Here is a 16749-nt window from a genome sequence, read left to right on the forward strand (position 1 = left end):
GCCTACCCAATATCTTGTGTTTATGGGATCAGGGTTTCAGATTGGCAACCGGATGGATGTTTTGTAAAGATGTTGGTAATTTACGAGTGACTTTACGAATGACTGGTGATCCTTTCTTGTGTTAAATGATATACACCAAATTTCCATTGATGTTGATATAGCACCTAAGAAAGGATCATCAGTGGTTTGTTAAGTCGCTCTTAACATATGAACAGCTTTATGAAACACCGGCATGTACTAGTTTTACTTTAAAGAAATAGAGCTAGTTATATTGCTATTCAGTATTTTCATAAAAAGAAATTTGGATGTGAATCAAATTTATATTAGAGTCTTTAATTCAAAGCCAGATATATCATGTTTGATATGGAGATGCAAGGAATCCACATTGTGGATAAAAACAGTATTTTGTACATGTACATGTAATTACAAGAACTTTGTTTAATAACAAATCACCATTAACACCAAGAAGACTTGTGTTGAGAAAATCATGGAATGTAATACTTGTTGCACAATATTTTAGAGTTTTATTTGAAAACGTTCAATGTTCTAGATGAGGTGAAATATATATAAAGATTATATTTTTTGAAAATATACATATTTTGAGGTTGAAACCCAATTGTAATATCAGTTGTACCACAAAGCCGATGGCATAATCATCCTAATAGTTGATCTATTTTATTTTTGGGTATACTAGAGTAGTACCTCATGTTATAGAATAGATGCACTTAAAAGGACAAGTCCACTCCAACAAAAAGTTGATTTGAATAAAAAGAGGAAATCTAACAGTATAACAATGAAAATTTCATCGAAATAATGTAACATAAGAAAGTTATGACATTTTTAAATTTCACCCAATTATTTATTTGTGCCTGAACATATGGAATTACCATTGTTCAATATATTATGGTTCAATCAAGTTGATCTGTATTGTCAAATCTGTAAAAATAGAAATATTGTTTAATTCAATAAATAAAAAATAAAAGAAATAGTGAGGGACATCAGTTCTTTCATTTGCATGTGACTAAATTGTGCATATAACTATTTTGTAAAAGAATATTAAGTGGAACTTGAAAATGCAATAACCCTCTTTTGATGAAATTATGCTTGTTTGATTTTCTCTATCGATTTATATCAACATTTTTCTGATGTGGACTTGACCTTTCATAGTGCCTATCATTACATTTATTATTCTCAGAGATCAAGTTTTCATATTTTCATTTGAAACTTACCATGTTTTAGAGCTTTTTCAACATAACATTTTTTGTCATCTTGTAGACCACTTTGAGCATATGTATATGTGAATAACATAATAGTATTATCTTATGAGAGAATCAGGGATCTGGGATCAGGGATTTCGACCAATGATACTGCCAGTGATTAATAGATACAGTATTTTTATCTAAAGAGTACCGGGTAACTAAAATAATCTCTTATCAAAATTGTGACTTGCCTTTCCCCTCTTAACAAATAGAAGTAACAAAATATCATTTTGACTCTTTATTTGCAATATAAAATATACATTTCAAATCTAATGCATTCCTTAGCTTATAACAAATAATACATAATAGAATACAGTAAAAACATAACATGTGAGTACAATAACATTAGAATTGTACATTTCTACTGAGATGGTAGCCATATTGAAACCATATTTACAACCGACCCAAGGGAAATATTCTGGGAATATTTAGTATTCCTTCCTGAAAAGGAAATCTATGGTAATTTGATTCAGTAGGACTAGGAAAGAGATTTACTGCAAAAACAATAATAAATTAGGACTTGTCCCCCATAAAAATAAGTAAATAACATTTATGTTTCAGCAACATTTAAAATTTGCACTATTTAATTGTAATTGATGTACCGTATATTGTACAGGAAATTTTTATAATTTCATCAAGAGAAATAATTTTCATGTACTGTATGTATCTAAGATAAAATTTTCAGAAATGTAAATAACAAGTGAAAGTCATTTTGAAATGAAAGGAGTCGGTATAAAAATATGAGGGAGCTTTCTACTTCTGGTGGGTGTTTCATTAAAGCTGTTCGTAAGATAAGAGCGACTTTAAGAATGACTGGGGATCCTTTCTTTTGGTGAATGGTATACACCATTGGCGATGGTTTAGCGAGTAAGAGGTTCACCAACCTTTCTTAAAGTTGCTCTTAACTTACGAACAGCTTTATGAAATGGCCGTTTGATATTCGAAGAATCAGATACATAGTTGTCATATTTATAGGTGCATTTGATGCATGTTCATTGTGATTATTATAGGCTATGTGAATATAAAATGTGTCTATATTGGTAGTTACCGACAAAGGTCCTTTACACATGTAAATCTTGAATCATCATTGTAATGATGATCGCAGTTCTTTAGAATCATCAGACCTTTCACACAGAAAATTTGTACCGTAATTTTTGTGAATTTAGTGAATTTTGGTTAACAGAGGAATTAACCTCTGGAGTAGAATTTGAATTTGTGATTAGTGTTAGCATGATTCTAGTTTTGTTTCATACTTGCTAAAATTCATTAGCCTTTTTTTCACTGGAATCGTTCATATTACAAATTTTTTTTACCGTTGTTAGATTTACCCAAAATTTGAGAACAAAGTTATTCAATTGATGATTAAATGAAAATCATTCCCCTTAAATATTAAAGACCTTACAAAAATTTATTTTTCATACACCATTTATGTATTTAAGGAAATATTAGCTGGTTACTATCATATGAAGTAATGGGGATTATGGGTGAGAAAAAATGTGCTGCAAGATGCTGCCTTCTTGCATTTAAATTTTTTTATCCAGTCTTCATATTACATTTATATTCCAATTCAAATTAACACATAGAAATTCACCCCAAGTCCACATTTTAAGCAATGTCTAATATATCTGTATTTAGTCCAGAGGGTCATTCGTTCTGGGGGCATGAAGAAACATTTTTAAAAATATGCCCCATTGTACTGTTGAACATTCTATCCAAGATGGGATTTTTTTTTCATATTTCCTGAAAATAAATAAAATGTATCAAATGCTTTACAGAGAATATATTTTTAAGTGTGTAAATGTGTCCAGTAATTCATGCATGAACTTTTCCCCATTATCCATTAGACTCTCTTGGTCATTGATTTTTAAGATTTTTTTCAGCGTGTTTTTATCCAAACATTTGTGGACAATGCAAAACTTTAATCATTCTCTCCATGTTCTTTTGTTTTTTTGTTGTATTTTACCACTTTTCCTGCCAAAGAAATGAGAATAAAAGTTTTCAAATATGCTGAGGATCAAATTCTTGTGATCACATTTTGGTTTTATTTCCGTTTGTTTTAATAGACGGTGATTATGATGGGGATGGTGATGATGATCATGATGATAATGAAGGTATCTGTGATGATGATGTTGATAAAGATCTTGATGACCATGACGAAGATGGTGGTGGTTATGCTGATGATAAACTGATGATTGATTTTGGTGATGGCAAGAATGATACAGAATGCATTGTTCCAGTCTGACCAGCCAATATAAGTTTTACTTAATCTCTCCTTTTCCATCTCCCTCCCTCATTCACTCGTCATTTCTATTCATCTTGTACTTTCTTTCCTCCTCTGTTTCGCATCCCCTCCCTCTCTTATTTTCCCGTTTTCTCTCTACAGTTCTACCCGTTTCTTACTTTCAACATTCTTTCTCCAATCAAATTCTCTTTGCCCTTTACATTCAAATTTTGATTCTCTACAACTAAAACATACATGCTTAACGAGTCTTTTGATTCTTCACAACTAAAACACCTTGATAGAATATACAAGCCAAAATGAAATAACCATATTTGATTTAATAGATTTCAAAATAAACTTAATACAATAAGAACATTCCTTAATATTTTGTTTTGTCAAATGAGATAAATTATAGAAGCATTAATAATATTACAGTGTTGAGCATACAGTCCTATAAAATAGGCCTAAGGAAAACATTTATGCATCTTCATATCACTGGAAATATTACATATTAATGTCCGCCCTACATTTATAGTGTTGGATAAAGTAGAAATCAACTATATTTTTTAATTTAGGACATGAAGAATAGAGGTTGTCAATGTAAATACAATTACATCTAGATACAGATGATCGTTGTCTTGATAGAATGGTCTTCAATGAACTATATGAGATTAAAGTACCCAAGAGATCTCACTTTTTACAATTTTTCTTCATTACTTTGTGGCTCTATTAAAAAGAAAAGGAAAATCACTTTACAATTCTTTTTTCATCAAATGAGGATTTCACCCATTCCATTCACATAAATCCTCTCAATGAAGGTGTTCAGGATGGACCCTACAATGAACTGGCAACCGTTACACTGATGTTTCATAACCATCTTTCACACCTTAAACAGACACCATGTCATCAATTTGTATACCTCATCATGTATGTTATATGGCGACGCGATATTTGCTCCACTCTTAATATCTCAGAGGGCATGGGGTTAGAGTTTGGATTGTAATAAAGTTATTGGTTCAGAATGATAAAAAGATAAGGACTAGGGTATATTTAGTTTCAGAGGTCAATCATTATGTTTGGCTTAAAGGGAAATGAAACATTTGAAACAAGTAGGCTTGTGTGAAAACAGAAAAATCAAAGAATAAGAACAAAGAAAGTTTGAGAAAAATCAGACCAATAATGAAAAAGTTATGAGCATTTGAATATTGCAATCACTGATGCCATGGGGATCCTCCCATTGGCAATGCAGCAAGGATGTGTGATGTCACATGTGAACAACTTTCCCTTTGATGGACTATAAAATACCCCAAAATGTCTCTTTTTTCTTTTTCTTATGGTGAATCAAACTCTTTATCCATGATGTTTTCTTTTAAATTCTGTACTACATGCCCTCCCATAGAAAGAACACATGATCTACTGATAGATGTCATAAAAGAGGCAGTTTACATGCAATATATACTTAAGTTATGGGGAGAGTTCTTCTAAAATGACATCATACATTTTTGTCGCATTGCCAATTTGAGGATCTCCATAGCATTAGTGATTGCAATATTCAAATGCTCATAACTTTCTCATTATTTGCCCGATTTTTCTCAAACTTTCGTTGACCTGTTTCTTTGATTTTTTTTCTGTTTTCACACAAGCTATCTTGTTCCAAAGGTTTCATTCTCCTTTAATATGCAGGTTTCCCATCGGAGCAATTGTTGTTACTAGAGAAAATGTCACGGAACCTGTTTTAGAGCCTGAAAATGTTGTTTAGGTGCTATTGTGTGTATTTTCCCCTTATACAAAATTTCTTTCTGCTATTTTGGTATTCTCCTAAATTTGCTGACAATCTGCAATCATCAAGTACTCACAGTCCCACAGACCTAGTATGTAACAGTGGGTTGAAATTATGAGCATTTTTAAATTTCATCAATACCCGGTTATCGAACTTTCAATGAGACAGTTTTTAACGAGAGATTTCATAATTTTCATTCAAGAGAAGAAATTCTGCTACTGATGCGTCTCAAATGTATCACTCCATTTCCGTTGCTTCGTCTCCACCTTGCGCAGCACCCTCATTGTCTCCGATGTGAAAGTCTTCCAGCATTTCCTGAAGACTAATCTGGGGTGTAGGCTCATCATCGCTGCTCTCCACTGCAATGTTCTTGCTGCGATCTGTAAGAGTAGACATGGATGTCAATTAGTCAAATGCAAATGGGAATTTTTCTAAATGATTTTGTTTTCCCTAAATTTTCAAGTATTTTTACCATACCTGGGAAGATTTCTCCTATACGATACCAATACGAAATAAGATAATAGTAACAATAATAACTGTAATATCGCTGACACTATGGTGTTGATAAAAATAGTGATGATAGGGATTATAATGATGATGATGATGATGACAATTATAATAATGATGATGACGATGAATAATTATGCAACAAAACGTGAGAGTCAGTTTTGTGGATGAGACTGCACCATTATTGACAAAACCTCATAATGAATCTGAACTTATTTCTCACCCAGATAAATATTGACGTTCTTCCTGTAATCATCATCTTCCTCCAAATCTTCCAAGAAGCCCATGTAGTCCCTCTCAGCAGCATTCTCATGAAGAGCCATCTCTTTGGTCATCGTCTTCAGCTTCCAGTTGCGCTTGCGATGTCTGCGACTTCGGTCACCAAAGTGCTTCTTGACCAACACGACGTCCGGAACATTCTCTGCTTTCATCTGAAAGATTAGAAACAATCATTCTCATGTAAGTTCAAAGTGTTACACATATCAACTTCTGGGTGGAAGAAGATGTGTAAAGATTCAGGCTGAGTGCAATAAAAAAAGGAACCTTGCTATGTTTGGGGATTTATTCAGTGTTAAAATGGCCACAAAATTGATTTGCTATGATATAAATGTGTAATTCAAATTAAAAACTTTTATTATGTGCAATATCTTATATGGAAAAGAAGAGCATGTAGATCACAGTTTCATTTAATTAAGTTTGTAATGATTGTTCTGTGTATTTTCATGAGAAGGACGTCCATGTACATTTTACATTCTTATCGTAATAATTTTCATGTTAGAAGAGTAAGAAATACAATATCATTCTATAAAATCAAGTACAATTCTGAGCAACAACGGAGCATTAAGGACCAGTTCCTCAACTCACACCTGGGAATCTTTATTACAGTGAAATTCACTCAGGATCTCTACTGCAGAACTTGGCAATGGCAAATAAAAAAAAAGAGGGTTAGCAGGCTTTGATAGCAGAAACAGGCTAGTATACGTGGTTGTCAACAATTTTGATGCCCAATCTCTTCCAAAATGGTGAGAAATCAAATGCATAATGTTGCCATGGTGATCACCCAACAAACAAAGGACTATCGCTTGGAGGAAGTTGGACTTGACAAAAGCAGCAAACTATGTTGCTGGAAAAGTCTAAATGAAGCTCAGCCATAAATGAACAAAAAAAATAATGATGTGGGATACGGTTTGGCACAAAGAGGAGTGATTTCTAACCAATATGGAAGTATCAAAGATCAGAGGAAAGCTCAAGAAAGCAATATCCCTATCAGTTACGGATCGCAGGAACTATCAAAAGATTCCAGTTTCAATAACTGACCGAGCATAAATGTGGCAGTGGAAAGCAACTAAAGGCTTAGACAGGAGCAGTATACCTATCATTTTGGACAATGCTCCAGCTAAACCTGAAACAGCCAAGAAAACATTGATAAAGGAACAGTACCTGACAACACTTACGGGTCAAGAATTGACAGTAATGACTTGCGACCAGCAACTATATCAAGTACCAGTGAAGCTGACTTGGTGTAGCCTTAATACCTTGGTGAGATTTGTTCCCAGAGTTTTTGCAAGTAAATGCAGAATAGCTTCATAGCAATTGACAATATTGATACAAAGAACAGTACCCGACATCAACAGGTCAAGAATGGATGATTAGCAACTATATCAAGCAGCAGAAAGGCTGACCTGGAGCTGCCTTGAAACCATAGTGAGGTTTGTTCCCAGACATATTTCCAGGCACATACCAAACAGGTTCAGATAAATCATTGGCTCCCGGAATTATCATTTCAAGTAAACTAATCTATAAAATCAATTTTAAACTACTAGAAGTCTACAATACAGGTATGTTCTTCAATTTCCTTCCCATAGTTTTCTACAATACATCTAAACAAAAATGTTTACAATTGGAGTTGTTTTCATTCTCTTACACATAATTCATTGTTTAAACCTTGCACAACAAATGACTACTCTGCAAAATGGCCGATCAATACTACAAATATCATATCAAGGAATGGACAATGCTGCTACCTGTTCCAGATGTTTGTTGTTGACATTTGAATTGACCAGATCAAGACCTTTGACAGTGTCTCCTGCAGAGAGAAGGTGCCCTAGGTGAGTCCGGCAGTGATACTGTGTGTCGACCACACCCATGTCCTGCGTCCGCATCAACCAGACATCGGCCAACAGATGCTAAGAGATGCACAAATAGAGGAATAGTATCATTAAACAAAGGCGATAATGAAGACAGTCATATTACTTGGATTATATCAAGGAAGTGTGTTTTGAAAAATCAAGTAGTTAAAGATGATTTCCCCAATTTCATAATTCTGTTGAAGATTTTATTGGGAGGTTTGGGAGGGAGGCATTGATCATTTACAGAAAAACTCTAAAATAAATCAAACTTTACAATTACTTTAGTAGCTGAATCATTATCTTTATTATCACTATTCACCAACATATGGACAGCTATTCTCTTTGTCCTCTCTCTTCACCCCCTAATAACAATAATAATAGTAATAATCACATCACAACAATAATCACAGACAACAATCATGGCTAAATTCAATACAAATTTGCCAATATCATCACCGCCACTACCACCACAACATTCGCTGTCACCGCCCCTAGCTAAAACAATCAATACATTCATCACTATTATAACTACTGTTCTTACCATCCCCACCATTACTATAACGACACCCACCACCACAACCACTACTATTAATGCAATCAACATTCTCAAAATAACACCCATTACCATCATGATTGTCATCGCCACCACCATTTCCACTTCCACCATTACAAGCATCATCCCCCCCTACACGCACATAATCACCACTTCACCATCATCAAGGTCACTACCACCATCGCCACCATCATCACCATAACCACCACCACCACCCCATCAACACTACCACCATCAAATGCACCACTACCAAACAACACAAATACCAACACCGTCATCACAACCACCACAATCACTACTACCATCACCACCACCATCACTACCACAAACACCTTCTTTTACAATCTTTGAATTTGCTCTTCCTCCTTTGAAAATAGTTAATCTCTCATCACCACCACCATGATGGCACATCACCACAACCACCACCACCATAACCACCACAACCACCACCACCACTACAAACACCATCATCATTTACCTTCTTTGACTTAGCTCCTCCTCCTTTGACATGTTTAATGTCTCCTTCAGCTATCCTCTCCACCTGCAGCACCATGTACTCTGTCAGCTGATGAGGATCACATAACGAGCTGAACGGACTACGCCAAAATGTTGTTGCATTCAGCTCCACAACTATGAAAGAGAATAATACCATGTCATGTAATAATTTTCATCATCATACAATCACACAGTCAAAACATGCACACTTCCACAGAAAAATTACTGTTCTAGATCCTGTTTCGCCCAACAAAGTAACAGTTGGCGATTGGGCATTGGCCCTTGCTGACCCAAATCTATAGAATAGCCTGCAAATTGATATTTAAAAAAAAAGAAAAACAATCACTAACTGTTTTACAATCTAAATCAAAACAAATCTCTTCAATCAAGAAAGTGTTTTCAGGAATTAAGTAAAAAAAAAATTAAAAAATCAAAAGGGCACATGTCATATCACAAGCAAATAAGAGGAGCATTTGACCTTTCAATATGAGGCCATAGCCATTAAAGGGGAAGTTCACCCTGACAAAAAGTTTATTGTAAAATTAGCAGAAAAACTAATGAAAAATATTGCCGAAGGTTTGAGAAAAATTCATCAAATAATTAAAAAGTTATTAGAATTTCAATTATTTGATTTGTGACGTCATATGCGAGCAGCATTCATACATAGCGAATGGTAAAAAATCAAAGAAATGTCATTTTCTCAGAAAATTGAAAATGGTTTTCACTGTACCTTTTATATATCAATAGACAAATCATTTCACACCCGATCATGAATAGAAAACAAAATTAAGCCATCAGGAACCATACAAAATTTGAAATTCATGCATTTTATATTACATAACACATGGGGCAGCTGCTCGTTTATGACGTCACAAATCCAAAACTTTGAACTCTAATAACTTTCTTACTTTCCAACGGATTTTCCTCAAACCTTCACCAATATTTTTTACTAATTTTTCTGCTATTTTTACAACAAAGTTTTTTTCAGGGTGAACTTCCCCTTTAAGGTCTTGGATTACTTTAGCCCCTGGATATATCAGGGCATAAAGATATCAATTATGATTGAAAAAGTATTTCACCAAAGTACATTAATATGATCTTGTCCTTACTTTGCAGTGTATTAGGATCAATCAACTGGACTGTGCTACACACTCTGTTACACACACAGATCTGTCCAATGTTTCCCAGAGAGGCAGCCAGTTTCTTAGGCAGACATACGACATTGTCCTGAAGAAAAACAAAAACAATGTCAATTACTTATTATAAATCATTGGGATGTATGAAGGAGAGTCATCATCATATTTGGAGATCATCTCCGAAAGCTGATTGGTTTAATCAGGGTGCTACATAAATTTTTAAAAGCACTTGCCCAGTCCGGCAAGTAAATTTTTGAATAGTTGAAATATACTTGCCCCAAAATCTATTTCACTAGCCCGAAAAAAATCCTTGAAAAAATAGTTTTACATCTTTAAAAGAAAGTTTTGCAGTTTTATAAACCATTGACCCTTTTCTCTCTTTTGACATTAACCGATCTACCTTGTTATTGCATTTCTTTTATCCAAATTTATTTTATCTGGCCTGCCATAACTAAAATTAGGGTCAATATCATATATCGACCCTAATTTGGGTCATTCTACTGTAAGAATTTCGCTTGCCCAATTCGGGCAAGTAGTTTTGGTCTTTACTTCAAAACACTTGCCCGACCCTAACTTTTACTTGCCCCGGGCAATCGGGCAAGTGCTTATGTAGCACCCTGGTTTAAATGTTATTGCCACTGAGAGGTATATAGTTTGTGAAACATGGCACAGGAAAGAATTCACACAAAGCCAACTTCTTTGTTCATGGGGAATATTAAAAAAAAAACAATAAACAATGCTCACAAATGATAAAACCTGGTAGGAAGTTTTTTTTCCAAAATAAAAAATATGGTCTCACCTTACAAATAGGAACAATCTCAACAGAGAATGTGTACTTGTAGTTGTAGGTGTTATTATGGATGTCGTGTGAGATCAGCTGTTGGGATAACTTGTACCTGCAAAAATAGGAACATATGATAATTAAGGCTATAAGAATGCAGTTGCAGCGAACAATGATTTCACAAGAAAGTCCTTCAAATCATATTGTGGCAGATCTGGATCTGGTTTATTTACATACACCTATTAAAATTTGTACAAGCATGACATCTACGCTGAAAAAAAAATCACACTGAAGACCAAAAACACAGATAAGCACATGAGGGTCATTGTAATGTTATTGCTTGGAAATGGACCTCCTAAAGACATTTACAAAAACAATATGAATAAAGCAAAGAGCAGCAAGAAAATGGATTAGTAAGGCTGACAGTTAAGGATCCCCCAACAATGTAATTCAATATACTCTTTTAAATGATTTTTTTCCACTGGTTAAGTCCCCTTACGCAAAGTGTAACTTGTGGATTCCCCTTCATTGTTCACTTTATTTTATTCATCATTCACAATTTCTTTCTAGTTGGTGCACTGATTCCCCTTAATCATGTTAATCATTAAACTTCATTTTTTAAGTTTCTTGCCCTTCTGAACCTGCCTAAAATTATGATTTGAAGAGTCTGGATAGGATTAGGAAAGTGTCAACAACTAGTAGAACAAAAATGTTGATGAAACTCTCTCCAGGTTTTAATATACTCAATTGATACAACAAGAGTTTAGTATTCATGTCTACAACTGACTTGCAGGGGACGACTGAGAGAAGAAAGTCCACCATCTTCCTGGCTCCATTGGACTGATCCTTGGAGGCGTAGTAGAAATCAATGCCTTCATCATGCTGCTTGACGTTCAGACAGTTCACATGGAGATTGTGCTTCAGGATCAACTGCTCCAGGTAGAAAAACGTCTTCTTGTGGGTCGTCTGAAAATAAGATTTGAGATAAAGACAACAGAAATTAGGATTGCACCTTACAAGATTGTAAAGAGTCTGCAGAATACAGAAAACAATAATAACAACAAGTAATCAAATATTACACATGTATTACATTCTATCATCTCCAAACTTTTAAAAATTCTGTGGTGAATTTCTCTGAATTGGCTGATGCATATATGGAATTGACTCATATATTCATAATTATAAACATGCAATTAAAATCTAACTTTGAAAGTAACATTTAAAAAGAACACAATGATATGCAAACCTAATATCTAAAATATAGCTGAAGCATTACTCTGGCATATATTCAAATGTGATAAAATCTTACCTTCTGTCGGACCTGAACAACAGCCCTCCAGAAATCCTTGGCTTCCACCCGATGGCAATCATTACACATCTGACCCTGGACGACATACTCCACAATGAATACCTGCTGGAGGATAGCCCCACTCTGGACCTCTTTCTGTATGGTCAGTTTGACCTTTAACCTTTTGGAATGGGGCTCGGTCCACACGAAGCCTGCGTCTATCAGTCTCACCTAAATACCCACACACAAAAGAAGAATAATTCAACTTACTATGAACATCGATCGCAAAGATCATAGGGAGAAATAATGTAAACTATACTTTTAAAACAATTTTTTTTCAATAAATTCATACATTAGAATTCAAATGAATGGACATTTAGCCCTCATAGTTCCCAGGTATTTTAAGTCTTGGCAGTATACGGCTATTACATGCATAAATGTACATGAATTAGTTATGAATTATAAATTCAAAACTTGGCACTTAAGTCCTTGAACTGCTAATTTTTTGTTTGGAGACTCTTTTGGGATTCTGATCACAAGTATAAATTTGGTCTATAACTTGCATAAGACTTGTAAGAAAACAGACCTGAAACAACACAGCGTGAGCCTCTCTGTTATGGATTTATCGCAAGAAATGTCAATGCCAATGTGCCCCTGCTACCTCAACAAGATAGTTTAGCTTATCAGGATAGCAATGGTAATTAATTTGAAAATTGGAGCTGATAGAAATGGGTCTACTGATTATTCATACAAAAAGAGGCCAGTTTGATTAAACTTTAATAACACATTTGCAAAAAATGTAGCAAGCTACTGAAATCATTCAGTCTGACTGGCTGATTGTAAAATTGTTATAAAAATTGTTCACTTTTTATAACATTATAACAATTCTTTATGAAACAGGATAAAGAAATCTGCTGAAAGTGAGACCTTACTCCTTACCTTGGCAAGTCCTTTGAGTTTCTTGAGACAGAGACTAAGTAGCTCTCTTGATTCTAATGCACATGGAACCCACTGGGCTGGAGGCTGTAGATACCTGAAATAAAAGTAACATCGGCTAATTTGATGAGTTTTGTAAATATACAAAAATGAAAAATATTGTCACGATATGTCATTATTTGTTGGAAAACAATGATTTCTGCAAATCAAATCAAGAATATTTTAATAGATTTCTTTTCTCTCTTAATCACATGTATAAGAATAGAAAGATGAATTCTTGATATTGAAGTAGCTAAGCTATGAGATGGACAGAAATTGAACAAATGCAGATATTTCAGAATACATTTGTGATAAATTATATTCAACACTTAGGATGTATAATGGATTATGAGATGAGCATTGAATTACAATAAGACACTATTGTGTATTCATGTTGTGGCAATCTGGGTGAAAATTAAATGGGTGCTCGGGTGATTTCCCCCCAAAATACTTAACAGATCCATTGAAATTTGTACAGGAGCCCAAGAAAATACCTATTTATTGAAATGGTAAAGCTTATCAAATGTTGCAGATTCATGCAGTTACTTGTGGAAAGTAGCTGCTGAAAATGAAAAAAATAAAACAATTTGCCTGGCTGCAAGTTGACAAATATACCAAAATCTTTCATTCATCTCTGCTTTCACACATGGTTACCCAATTAAAATTTTGTAGAGTAAGTAGAGCATTCACCTCTCACACCCTTTGCAGAAGTGGATGGCCGACTGCTTGGGAATTCCTTCTGTGATGTCAACTTGGGTCCGAAGACAAGCTACACACGTGTTAGCAGGGTTGGGCTGAATAGGAGTTCCACACTGGCAACACAATCTTTATTTAAATGTATACAAAAAGATACAGATAAAGAAAAAAAAAGAAGTTATATCCAACTTTTGAAAAAAGGCAGGATTCATAGTTTCTCATCAACATCAGACTACAGTGTACATTTTTAAGTGGAAGTGGAACGCCTCTGGCAGTCTCGCCTGCATTACGCGATTCAATATAGCAGCAGTGCTGACTTTGAAAACCGCTATTGAAAACTTATTCGCAAAAAATATTTACAAGAGAACACACTTGTATGATGATAAAATACCATGTCCATTGACCCAACATGACCTTTGACCATGATCATGTGACTTAAGATTCAATATAGTAGCAGTGCTGACTTTGAAAACAAAGTCAGCACTGCTACTATATTGAATCGCGTGATGCAGGTGAGACCGCCAGAGGCATTCCACTTGTTTATATGATGCCATGCTGCAGATAATCGCAGGCGCAAATTATAAGGATTTTAAAGGATCATGAATTGTGTTTGAACACATCTTAAGTCACATGATCATGGTCAAAGGTCATGTTGGGTCAACGGACATGGTATTTTATCATCATACAAAGCTCCCGGATGCGTAGTGGGGCGAACAATACCTTCTTCTTCTCTAATATTTTTTTCCCCATATTTTATCATGAAAAAGCGTACTGCCATATTTTAAATTGATTTCCGTATGAAATACAGCAAAATCGTACTACTTGGCAGGTCTGCAAGGGTCACCCAAGTCTTTATTATCAATCATCAAAGTACACTATACAATTTACTGAAGAGAAGTTACTTTCAGCTTCAGCAAACTTGTCCTAAAGCTAAAATGGGCTGCTTAAAAAACAGCAATGCTGAGCAACCTAGAGCAAACATGTCAGATATTGAAGATGAAAGTGGTTTGTTTGATTAGTAAATAATCATCATTTAACATATTTTATATCAAATTTATTGATTGTAATCAAAGTTTGATTTGCACAGCAGAAAAAGTTGCTTCAACAATCAAACAATCAAACAATTATTTAAGATCTTTCAAATTTTGTTTTAAAACAAGACTAAAGAAAAAAAAACTTCATACATCTAGGATCTAGATTAAAAAGGATTTGCAAAGTTTCAGTATGGGATGGTTGACGTCTTGACAATTAATTCACTGAAAACATTTGAGATGTAGTACTTGTTCAAGTTGTTATGCTGCTGTTGTCTTTTTTTCCTATGCTATGTCAGTTTGTATGGATTTGTAGTAGCGACTGTCCTGGGGGCAGAACTTTGTGTATCTTCGGAAGAGGTCAGCTTCTGAGGGGTTTCCTTACCTGTGACCCCGAGGTCAAATATGGCATGTTCATCCCCATACACTTGTGATTTTGGAGTTTGGAAAAAAAAAACACCAATTTATTTACTGAGAGTCTCTGGACTGGAAACAAGCTGAGGCTGATCTGAAAATAGGTGATATTTCAAACACTGCTTTTTAGGCTCGCACGGCTTCAGATTTATTACTTCCCAAGTAGGCCTGATAATCCTTATGTTTCTATGGTCAGCTCAGATGATGTACTCATTACAAGCAATGCTTTCAGTTTCAGAGCTGTCACCTTATGCGGCTTACAAGGCTTAGGTAGCTAAGGCTATTGCTTACAATGTATTGTTGATAATGCTTAGCCTTTGCTTTGAAAATGTATGAAATTGAATTGGAAAAAAATTGAATTGAACAATTGAAAAAAATATTTGAATAATTCAACTTGTTGCAGATATTAAATGCAACACATAGATTTGGCCATCCGATATTTGATAAGAACAAGCTTTTATGGTTGAATAATTTCAGTTTCATTCCTCTGTCTGACTTAACGTTAGAATTAGACCTTTTTCAGAGTTCGACATTAATATTTTTCACAATTATCACACTATTCACAGATATGATTCAACATCTTTATGCCTATTAGCCTATATATATATTATGAGTTTACATTTATACAAACCTCAGTATAACATACATTTCACCTTATAAACAATTCTCATCTGAATGAATGGGAATTGAAAAAACTTCCACTGTTCTACTTCCAGTAATCCAGTTCTAACGTTAAACTTTCTGCACAAACCACGAGCCACAATCAAGTGAAAGTTAACATGGTTAAAGACACAATTTGTAGTACGTGGGACTGAAGACAAGATGAAAAAAAGAAGTGACATGTGGCATGCTCTCGTAAGAAATATCACAGAAAAGTGAGAAAACTCTCGTAAATTATAATGAATACTTACATCATAGACTGTGTTGAATCTTGGGTCTCTATGTACTCCATGCTTTGTCACTAATGCCGATTCAATTATTTTGAAAACCAGAAAATCAAGCCCCAATTTAGCCGTCTCACTTTCCAGAAATGGTTGGATGTCACCCCGTTGCGCAATCAGAGGTGTAGCGCCCTCTCCTGCTAGCTAGCTAGCGTCTCACTCTTTCTCTCGCTTCCTTTATTTTTCTCATACCTTGGTCACATTTGTTCTACGGCGCCCGTATGGCGAGTCGAAAACATTCATTTTTATTCAAACCACCTATGTAGCTGGTACAAAAAAAAAATGTTAAAACGACTGTTTTCGACTCGCCGTACGGCCGCCGTAGAACAAATGTGACCAAGGTATCATTCTTTCTCTCCCCGACCCCCTTTCTTTTTTTTTTCTCTCCCCCGACCTCATCCCTTTTTCCTCGTCTTCGTTTCTCTTCACTTGTAGCAATAGTTACATTTTATATGATATGACCTAAAGGATATGAATATTATGGTGCTGCTTTCTCTAATCTTGTCACTGCCAAAATTATAATATCAAGTTATCTTCTACCGG

General features: G+C 34.7%; 1 protein-coding gene across 1 annotated transcript; it reads right to left on the minus strand.

Moving 5' to 3' along the window:
• Window positions 1-5123: 5123 nt before the first annotated feature.
• Window positions 5124-16322, minus strand: LOC121420632 (60S ribosomal export protein NMD3-like). The gene is made up of 11 exons (XM_041615299.1): window positions 16177-16322; window positions 13815-13949; window positions 13089-13182; window positions 12171-12380; window positions 11649-11827; window positions 10880-10976; window positions 10054-10171; window positions 8928-9079; window positions 7792-7953; window positions 5991-6198; window positions 5124-5640 (listed from the first exon to the last, which is right to left on the minus strand). The coding sequence occupies exons 1-11, from the start codon at window positions 16215-16217 to the stop codon at window positions 5498-5500; spliced, it is 1539 nt and encodes a 512-aa protein (XP_041471233.1). The 5' UTR covers window positions 16218-16322; the 3' UTR covers window positions 5124-5497.
• Between the last annotated feature and the right edge of the window lie 427 nt (window positions 16323-16749).

This window comes from Lytechinus variegatus, chromosome 1 (assembly GCF_018143015.1).
Source record: "Lytechinus variegatus isolate NC3 chromosome 1, Lvar_3.0, whole genome shotgun sequence".
Lineage (NCBI taxonomy): Eukaryota > Metazoa > Echinodermata > Echinoidea > Temnopleuroida > Toxopneustidae > Lytechinus > Lytechinus variegatus.

Excerpts from the sequence above, each read along its gene's own strand:
- LOC121420632 (XM_041615299.1), bottom strand. The coding sequence starts at position 16,217 with ATGGAGTACATAGAGACCCAAGATTCAACACAGTCTATGAT. Across the intron at positions 13,183-13,814 it reads TTCTGCAAAGGGTGTGAGAG|GTATCTACAGCCTCCAGCCC; the intron begins GTGAATGCTCTA and ends CTTTTATTTCAG. Across the intron at positions 9,080-10,053 it reads TGATCCTAATACACTGCAAA|TTGTGGAGCTGAATGCAACA; the intron begins GTAAGGACAAGA and ends TCTCTTTCATAG.